The 11,126-nt window shown below is 44.4% G+C and overlaps 1 protein-coding gene across 1 annotated transcript; it reads left to right on the forward strand.

Moving 5' to 3' along the window:
* The first annotated feature begins 615 nt into the window (after positions 1-615).
* On the forward strand, positions 616-1,332 carry LOC131228790 (uncharacterized). Its single transcript, XM_058224656.1, has one exon. It carries the CDS (start codon positions 616-618, stop codon positions 1,330-1,332), a length of 717 nt encoding a protein of 238 aa, XP_058080639.1.
* Positions 1,333-11,126: the final 9,794 nt, after the last annotated feature.

Consider the following 11,126-nt stretch of genomic DNA (forward strand, 5'->3'; position numbering starts at 1 on the left):
TAGGCAATGTAGCGTTAGCAATCCTGCAGATTTTGGGTCATACAGATCGAATTTAAAGTAATTAGTGTTAATTTCATAGATAACCTAGTTTAGCTAGCGCTAGTTAATTCTCGCTTAATTTCTAAAGGATTTGGTCCTTAGTGATTTCTGTCTGAGGTGGTGCTCGGGTCTTTGTACGGATTTTTTCGAGACGTTACAACTGTGGTCTCGCAACCAGGGAGGTCAACTCGTCTCCTTGGAAAACCAAGTCGAGGCCTTGACAGGTAATATAAATCTCATAATGCAAATATTAGAGAGGCAGAACCCACCTCCCGACCAGGGAGCGAGAGCAGACGCGGTAACTGAGCTATCTTGACCTCCTCAAGTACCCAACGCCTCGCATGTGATCAAGCAACCACCAGGGCAACATAGCAACATGCTCACGTATACCACAGGAACCACTGCGCACGTTGACTCTGACCTACGCCATACCTTGGAGAAGAGGAGGCATGGGAAAGCTCCGAGGTGATAGCAGAGAACAAGGTCCAGTCGGAGGCCGAACTCAGGGAGATCTGAGGACAACTTGGCAACATTCAACAAGCATACCACGCTCAGATTTTAACCTTAATTGATGCCATGTTGGAGGAAATGAAACTGTCGTTTACTGATGACATCATGAGATCTCAACTTCCGCCGAGATTCCGGATGCCTCAGATCACTCCATACTTTAGAGCCGGAGATCCAACGGAACACCTCGAATCCTTTCGAGCATGGATGGAGCTGCGCAGCGCTTCAAGCTCAGTAATGTGTCGAGCTTTCTCCCTAACCTTATCAGGAGAGGCACTAAAATGGTATAGGCAGCTGAAGCCAAAGTCCATTGGCTCCTTCACACAGCTCAGTAAAACCTTCATCATGCAGTTTATTGGAGAAAAAGATAAAAGGAAGCCAACAACCCATCTCCTCACTGTTACCCAAAAGGAGGATGAGCTACTGAAAAACTACATTATCCGCTTCAATGAGGAGACAGTGCAAGTGAACAACTACTCTGACCAAATAGCTTTGGCCCCCATGATATTAAGCCTACAGGAGGGAAAGTTCCTCTTCTCAATTGGCAAGAACCCTCCGACCATCCTAGGTGATCTCCTTAACCAAGCGCAAAAGTACTCTAACGCTAAGGAACTCTTTAGCTTGCGGAATGCTACTCGGAGTGTCAGAAACTTGGCTAAGGACAGGAAGCGCAAGGAGGAAAGCCACCCACTGTCAGCAGCAAGAAGAGAAGGGATGACGACCCGAACAAAGGCTCACGCCCTAATCGACAACCGAAGAGCAGATTCCGCTCCTATACCCTGCTAAACACTACTCCTGAACAAGTTCTTATGAAAGTTCACGACAAAAAATCCTGAAGTAGCCAAGTAGGATGAGGGCCGATGCGAATAAGAGAGATAAAAGAAAGTATTGCCACTTCCACTACGATCATAAACACACTACTGCCGACTGCTTTGATCTCAAGGAAGATATCAAGTCCCTCATTTGGGGCAAACATCTGTAGGAGTACGTCCACAGGAGAAGGGATGAGCAACCAAAAAAGATGGATGAGCAACAAGGCAACAGAAATGACAACGAAGCGACATGTGAGATACGCACAATCTTCGAAGGACCCTCGGGGGGCAAGGACTCAAATAGAGCACGCAGGGCTCATGCTCGGAGCATCAATAGCAACAGCACAAATCATCACATTCATCTAACAAGTAAGGCAATAAAGGAGTAGAAGTTGGTTCCTTGTAGCTTGACCTTTACCAAGGAGGATGTCCGAAGAATCCACCACCCGCACGACGATGCCTTGGTGGTAACCATAACAGTGGCCAACCACTAGGTGCACCGTATATTGGTGGACACCGGCAATTCATCTGACATCCTCTTAGCTACTGCTTTCAACAAGATGGGGATCGGGAGATCCTGACTATGTCCCATCCGAACGCCCTTGCTCGGGTTTGCAGGAGAGCAAATCACCTCCAAAGGAAGTATATTGCTTCCCATCACTGCGGGAGAGGGTCACAACCAAACTATCCTGATAATCGACTTCCTCGTAGTCGACTGTCTATTCATCTACAATATCATTTTGGGACAACCATCCCTCAACGCTATGAGAGCAGCAATGTATACCTATCACCTTGCGATGAAATTCCCAACCGACCATGGGGTCGGTCAAGTTAAAGGCAATCAGCACTAAGGGCAAAAGCATGATAACATACGATGGCTGTCACCTCCCTCGACCCTCAAGAAGAATCGGCTAAAAGAGAGTCTCTTATGGAAAACCTTATGGCGGTGTCCCTTTGCGAGACCGACCCGACCCGCACAATTTAGGTCGATTTATTGTTAGCCCCAGGTCAACGAGAAGAGATCATCAAACTACTGAAGCGACATGCCGACTTCTTCGCATAGTCCCACAAGGACATGCCCAGCATCGAACCAGAGGTAATGGTTCACAGATTGAACGTTGATCCCAACCAACGACCAGTGAGGCAGAAGCGACGAGCATTCGAACCAAAATGTTACACCATCATTGGAAAGGAGGTCGAAAAGCTCTTAGAGGTTGGATTCATTGAAGAAATCTACTACCCTGACTGGATAGCGAATGTCGTGCTGGTAAAAAAAATAAATGAAAATTAATGGGTATGTGTTGACTACATGGACTTGAATAAGGCGTGCCCTAAAGACAATTTCCCTCTCCCAAGGATCACGGTAGGGCACGAACTCATCAGCTTCTTAGACACCTACTCAAGTTCCAATCAGATCGTCATGCATGTGCATGACAAGCAGAAGATGACCTTAATCATCGACAAAGGGCTCTACTACTATAAGGTCATGTCTTTCGGGTTAAAGAACGCCAGAGCGATGTATTAATGTCTCGTCAACAAGATATTCGCTAAGCAGAACGGACACTCTATGGAAGTCTGTGTTAATGACATGCTGGTCAGGAGCATTAGGGCAACAAACCACATGACTGACCTCGAAGAGATGTTCACCATCCTAAGGAATTACCAAATGAAGCTAAACTCGAACAAGTGTGCCTTTGGGGTAAGTTCAGGAAAGTCCTCGGCTTCTTGGTCAACCAAAGGGTAATTGAAGCAAATCCCAACAAGATCCAGGCACTGCTGAATATGAGCTCACCCAAAACTACAAAGAAAATTCAATGCCTCACAGGCAGAGTTGCGAGCCTCAATAGGTTCATCTTCAGAGCAATATACAAGTGCTTGTTGTTCTTCCGATAGCTGAAGGGCAAGACGAAGCTGACATGGGATGACGACTATGAACAAGCCTTCCAACAGCTCAAGTAGTACCTGAGGTCACCCCCACTACTCTACAAGCCCGAAAAGGGGAGTCATTGCTGCTTTACTTGGTTGTCTCAACCACAGCGATCAGCTAAGCCTTGGTATGAGAGGTTGAAAGCAAGCAATTTCCTGTGTATTATGTCAGCAAGGCACTGGTCCCAGCTGAGACTAGATACCCTGATATCGAAAAGGTCGCGCTGGCCTTAATTGTGTCGTCATGACGCCTTTGCCCATACTTCCAAACCCACACCATTGCGGTCCCGTGTTGAGGGTCAAATATTGCATATTAGACCCCAGTTATTACTTGGTTTGATGCACATGATAATGTTTAATGTTCTATTTTAATCATGTTTGTGTTGCAAGGTTATTTCAAGAGCTTGGATTGAAAAGGATGCTAAGAGCATGGATTTAACGCTCAAGAATCATCAAAGCCATTAATCACTGATTTGGGGGCCATCTGATATCTGGATATGCTTCAATTTTGGTCTTCAACCCCTCAAATTAGGCGAAGAAACAAATGAGCTGTGTAGATTTCTCGCAGGCATCACAAATGGACCCCACTTGCAGTGCACTCACACCAGCAACCAGGGACCAGCAGTGCACCAGACGTGGAGACGAGTCAAACGTCGTTTGACCCGACTTCTATTCAAATTAAGAGAGAAATCTCTCTCCGTTTCGCAGCTGCGCACAGCCGACAAACAACGTCCGTTTGAAGGACGTTGTGGGTCACCATCATCAGCCGATAGGATGATCCACACCGTTAATCAAGATCATGAGCCACGTCCGACCAGACCCTAGGTGCGCTCACATGGGACGCTACATGTAGGTGCACGCGTTTCTCAGCAGAAAGATCTTTGTATTGATGGACAGAGTACGTTTGCAAGCTGCTGGGACCCACCGATGATTCGGGATGGATGATTCAGACTGTCCGTCAGGCTGTAGGATCCACAGGGAGTGGGCCACGCATGGAGAAAGATTGGAAAAAACTAGAAAGTCTGGTTTGAATGGGAATCCCGAAATCAGTGGGATTTCCCACCGCGCACGCGAACGAACAACTCCTCTGTTGCGAGTTGTTCTGGTCCACCCCTGTGATCGAACAGGATAATCCAATCCGTCTATCACGTTCAGAGGACAAGTTTGGTCCAACCTAGCTTGTTTCACACCCAGGAAACACCTCACGCGCCCCGTAAATTAGTCCGCAACCGAACCAGTTCTAAGGCCTTTTACGCACCCCCTGTTTACGCGCTCCCATTCCCGCGCCCACGCATGCAGACCGATCACATTCAGGGGCTTAGTGGGGCCACTACTGAGGGAATGGAGAGAATCTAAACTGTTCATTGGATACAATGGCTAAAACCGGACCACTGTAGAAGAAATCTCGCCAGAAGATATCTATTGCACCACTCGCAGATTCTCTGCATTTGGTCACCACGCGCACGACATTGCGAAGCAAAGTTGGCAGCGTAAAACGTCAACCGACCTGCTGGCCGTACACCTATAAAAGAGGAGGGAGAGCCGGGGAGAAAAACGTGTGGAAGCAAGAGAGAGAGAGAGAGAGCAATCGGCTGGTCTAAGAGTTCCTTCTTTCCTTAGCTGTTTTTCTTAATGCTTTTCTTAAAAAATTCTAGTTCAATCATGTCTATGGTTGGCTAAACCTCTTAGCTGGGGCTAAGAAGTGAAGCTTGTAGTGTGATGGGATTGCTTGATTCATGTTTATATTAAATCCTCTTTGATTTTAGTTTGATTATAAGAATACTTGCACTTTTGAATGGTTTGTTGTGACTTGAATTACAATGAATCTGCAATAGCTTTGAGTATGTTCTCTTCGTTATTGAGATTGTGAATTTAGAAGATCTGTTGTTCATCGTCATCCCTGGGACACGGTTGGATGATGGAATCCTCTCTAACTCTCACAATTCTTTCAGATTGGTTGTGGATTGGTAAATTTGTTGTTTGCTTTATCTCATGAGCATGGTTTTGTGATGGAATCACTTCTAGTTCTCATACCTCTCCTCCATTAAGAACTAGATCAAAGGAAGTTCAGATTTGATGAGTTCTCGTCCAATTGTATAAGATGGGACTCTGATTCCAGTTGAGTTCGTGAATCAAGCATAGATCTCCTTGATCTCTACAGGTGGATACTTGTAAACCCTAGTTTTCCACCTTTGAATTTACAAGTTTTAGTTAAATAATTCACAATTACTCTTTAAATTTTTCAGATTTAGATTTTCATCCTCTTCTAGTTCTAGTTCTAGTTGCTCTGAGAAAACACACAAGTTCAGTCCTTGTGGATTCGACCTCGGTCTTACCAAGATTATTACTACATCACGACCCTACACTTGGGTTGTGAACATCCCGACCAATTGGTCCCTTCGTTAAGTGCTCCAAAAACCCGAGGTATCATGGAGACAAATAAAGTGGGCGATCGAGCTTGGAGAATTCGACATTGAGTACTAACCCTGAACTTCTATCAAGGGTCAGGCAATAGCTAACTTCATTGCTGAGTTCACTGATATCGAGCCTACTGAAGAAATCAAAGACAATGAGAAAGCTGTCATGCAAGAGTGGACCCTTAACATTGATGGGCCCTCCAATTCAAAAGGCAGTGGAGCTGGAATAATCCTTGTCACACCCGACCAGACCTGCACACAATATGCCCTAAGATTTGGGTTTCCAACGTCTAACAATGCGGCAGAGTATGAAGCACTCCTCGCCTAGTGAAAGCTATGGGAGCCCGAGCCATAAAAGTCCACAGCAATTCCCAACTCATCATCAACCAAGTCGCTGACAAGTACCGAGTAAAGGGAGAGAAAATGATCGCTTAGCTCCAGAAGGCGAGGGAACTTATCATCGAATTCAGTAAGTGTGAAGTCGCCTTGGTGCCTTGAGCAGAAAATTCCCGAGCGAATGCTTGGCAAAACTAGCTGCAGCAGCCAACGACGACATCACCAAATCAATCTCGCTTGAGTTCTTGCCCGAGCCCAACATCCGCCAACCTAAACCGGAGGGAGCATTTCCTGTCATCTCGATGCCGACCTGGATGAACCTGATCACAACCTATCTCCAGTAGAACAAGCTACCTGATGACAAGCTCGAAGCATACAAAATTCGAAGCAGAGAACTCGGTAGGCTATGATAGGGGACGTCCTCTACAAAAGAGGATTTTTCTTACCATACCCCGGGCAGGTAAGGTCAAACCCCCTTCCAATTAGCCCTGACATAGTGGGAGACGTGGCCTACCAATCTATCCATCGTGTGCTCTTGAATCCACTTGGTCTAGACATTGGAGCATCCTACTGGTACACAAGGTTTAAGGACTTTCACACAGGGATGCTTATGACACCCTATAACCTCAATAGTTTTCTATGTCCATACTCATATACGCCAGCCATATCCCGACTGTGGGTACATCCCCGGTGTCACTAAGGAGTACATGCAACATGTCATACATAATGCGTCATGCATGAATCACACTATTCAAGTCATGCATCAAGTCATATGATGATCATGTGAGCGACCATGTCTCATATGGGTCCCTTAAGTATATCAAGTCAAAAGGCGTATGCTATGATCATTCGAAATACATAACAGACATATAGATTATGCGTGTGGGTATATGAATGGCATGGGCTTCATTATACTACGCATATTATCAATGTTGACCTTATCAGGGCTAGGTATATTAGAATGTTACCAAACATACATAAATATTCTCATTCATGTATAAAATGTAGGGTGCACAATATATGTGATAATCCACCTTAAATAGTTCAATATAAAGAGAGTGACAGGACCTGAATGATGGGCCCTATTAGAAGTTTAAACGTCCATGTAGCATGGTCCACCTGAGAATTACATCAGTCCACACTTAGGCTTGTGCATATAAAATAGGCCGATAGCACAAATGTATGGTACAGATAAGACATATACATCAAGGTAGTTTCACAGTCTAAAATGATTCGTAAAAACAGACAGACAGCTTGAATACAACACGTACATTTGAGTGGCCCCTGTTTTGAAATAATCTATCAAGATAGATGAACCACGTTCATACATCATTGTGGAATCAATCCCTGGATGAACGGAGTTAATAAACCCATACATCAGGTGGGATATCATAGTGTGCCTTAGGAAGTTTTTAATGGTAAGCATTCAATCACCAATACTTTCTTGGTGGGGTCCACCTCTGATCAGGCCACACTTCCACCCTCAGGTAGGGGTCAAGTTTCCCACACACCCAACCAACTAGGACCCCAAAATGGCCCCCACAAGTGCACTAAACAGGCAGGTCAATACTATTGTCCAACAAGTGCCAAGTAGGGTACTATTCGTACTAACAATCCAACGACCCACAAGGGCCCATTGCCATTTGTAGCGATTAGATTAGAGGGTTCACCTGGGAGCCTCATCTACACATTGGTGGGTGTCCACCATGGGTCCCACAACCCCTGGAAAGGTCTTCAAACCAGTTCAAACAAAGCCTAACAAGGCTACCCAAAGTGCCCTTCCATCAACAAAACAGGGCATGCCCACTGGCAGGTTGGCCCACCAAGGCTTGTTGGCCTATGTGGCCATCAAAACAGTGGACCCTCTGGGGCATAGTGTGTACATCAAAGTGGATCCCACGAGTGGACCACTTGTTGTTTTGGGATGTCACTGTCAAGCTTGTATCATCTTCTGGAAAAGTCATGTGGCAATAAATGCCATAGTACGTGGTTTTCAATGGTGGACATTTTAGTCTCAATTTTTCCTATAGTGTGGCCCACCTAAGATCTATGTTAGGCCAATTTTTAGGACTAAGGCCTAAAATGGCATGGAAAAATGGATGGACAGTGTGGATCCTCATAAAACGATGGATCAACAAAAGTCGGGTATCAACCAAATATTAGTGTTTTCACTTTATACATGCCTATGTGAACTTACTAATAGATTAGATGGTAATAAATGTCATGATATGGCTCTAGGAAGATTTCAATAGTGGGCGTTAGTGACCACCAGTGTTTCCTGCGGTGTGGCCCATTTATGGTCGGAATCTACCTCATATTTGACCCCTGACCATAAAATGATCTGGCAAAGAGGATGGACAGCATGGATTAACCAAATGACTCAAGGTGGGATCACAAGTGAAAAACCTCACTCACCTTGTTGAGGTAGACAGCCACTCTGCATGCAGTGCCTTTGACACCGACTACCTATTTTGTTTTTATTTTAAACACATAGGTGAGGTCCCACATGGGTGATCGACTCCGTCCATGAGGTTGGCTAGCTCATGATGGGCCTAATGAACTTTGGATATCCATTAAAGCCAAAGAAAAAGAGAAATGGAAAGGAAAGATGATATGGATATCAAAGTATACGTTAAGATGGAGTTCATTTGATGGCCCCGACATCAAGACAATAGGTAATGAAAATCGGGGGTCGAGCATAGGCCCAACTCCCAAGTTCCAACACATCACTTATGTAACATAGATAATAATGATTAAATGTTCTTTGTATTAGTGCATTAAACATGAATGAGATTATACCAAAACAGCATATCATACTCTAGAGACAAGTGAGTTTTGCAAGCGGAAGACTGTAATACATGTATAAGATATATGAACTGTAGTAGGTCTCCGAAGTGTGATCATGTTACCAGGTTAAATATATACATGTATACTCCCAAAATGTACAAAATGAATGTATATGTGTGCTCCAAAATACAGAATAACAGTGTAAGGGCATCTAATCAGTGTCCTTATAGCCCCGGCGATCAGGACACGACTCACATGAACCCGCCCGATAACTGCATGTAAGAGAATGCCTCCTCGTCATCCTCGAAGTTTGGCTCTGCCTCATAGGCATCACCACCACCTGCAGCTAAGACAGAGTCTACTTGGTATCTACAACATCGTCCCAGAACGTGGGAGTGAGTGATCAACTCAGTGGAGCTATAAAGCAAAGGTTAACATGTTATCAATTCCGTCAAGCAGTAATAATAAAGCAATACAACAAGCATTCCTAAGTACTCTGGTTAATACAAGGATATTATGTATTAATAATGTATGCCCTCACCTACACTCCCTCTGCGAACTTCATCTCACGGTCGCGGCATGCATCCATTTCACAGTGCTCAACTCTAACGCCAAAGGCACATGCAATGCAGTGCATGAACATGATTACCGAGTTCTTATTAGACCTTTTCATACAGCAGGATTGGGAAGCTAAGGTACCTCCCTTATATCAATTCCCGAACAATGATCCATTCTAGGGTCATCAATCCTAGTAAATCTCATACGATCTTGCAGTTCTAGGTCACTACAAAGGGCTTGTCACTTGATCAGTGTAGGCCTAGTTTATACTCTAGTTGCTATGGAAAGGCTCGTCGCCTCAACACAGTCTTATAGTATGTTCGAGGTCACTACAAAGGGCTTATCACTTGATCAGTGTAGGCTGACAGCTCGAATACAGTGTCTCATACCACTGTATTCAGCTCACGAGGCGGTGTTGCTCACTGGTCACTATGGGGAGGCTCGTCGCCCCAACGTAGGCCGACAGCTCAACCACGGTGTCCCATACCACCATGTCTGGCTCATGAGTCTTAGCAGATTAAGGTACCAAGGTTAACGAGATTTTCACTGGTGAGTTTGGTACCTTAGGTTCAAGCAGTAGTGTCCATACATAGTGAACATACATCGGGTTAATCGGGTTACTTGACGAGCTCGACTAGTACGAGCATATTTCGAGCCGATCGACATGGAGTGCGTCAGTACTCCGTGTGGCCTAACCACTGTCGACAACCCAAGTACGACTCGGATTCTCGAATAGGTCCGGTGTGGCGAAACAACCTCAACTACCAATCCAGGACCTGTTACCGATTGCCTGGACTATACCATAGTCCCAAACGCACTCCAAATATAATAGGAATACATATGTGCTAGTCCAAAATAGCATGTAGCACCCAACTTAAATATAAGTCTCATTTGAGCATTTCAACAAACACATAGTGTGCATATTAGCGTACATAGGCATTTCAACAATAAAGCATGTAGTAGTGTATAAGATATATAAAGGAAAACTATAACCATGGTTAAGGGAATTGAGAATCCTATCTCAACACCCTCATTACATGTATTTTAACAAGTAGTTCCTCATTGAGGCATTTTATCAAATACTTAGACTACACATATTACATATATGTAATAACTTAGTTAAAACACATGTTATAACAAATCCTTTCACAAGGAAATGCCACGTATACAACGATCATACATTTACAATCAAGAATCATGGCAAGCATGAATCATAATTCCATATTCATTCAAGCATATCAACAAGCACATGAATTTCACTATTTTCAACATAGTTCATATATATGTGTAAAGTGCAGGAAACATCGTATCTAAGCATGTGGTATCATTCAAGTCAGTCATAAATTGTTAACTGGCATTGAAAGCCTTAAAAACCATAACCTAAACATTTATAGTCCGCACCTTTCGCCGGTAGACTCGTAACGAACTCAGTTTAAAAGCTAAGTCTTTATCTACGGCACCACAACAACCTATAACAGGGAATAGGTTAGCTATTCCACCATTTACACTATTGGAAACCCTAAAACAGATTAGGGTTAGGTTTTCTTACCTAAGAACGGAATCAGAATCGCCGGAATAGCGACACGAGAAGGGTGGTTAAGCACGTGGAGCGGTGGAATTGAATCCCCGGAACAAATGTCAACTCTCTCTCTCACTTTCTCCCTCTTTCCTTCTCTTTCTTTTCTCTTCTCTCACCTAGGGTTGGAAATTCGTATGTAAAGGGAGAGAGAGGGTTTAAGACCCT

Source organism: Magnolia sinica, chromosome 16, assembly GCF_029962835.1.
Source record: "Magnolia sinica isolate HGM2019 chromosome 16, MsV1, whole genome shotgun sequence".
In the NCBI taxonomy this organism is placed as follows: Eukaryota; Viridiplantae; Streptophyta; class Magnoliopsida; order Magnoliales; family Magnoliaceae; genus Magnolia; species Magnolia sinica.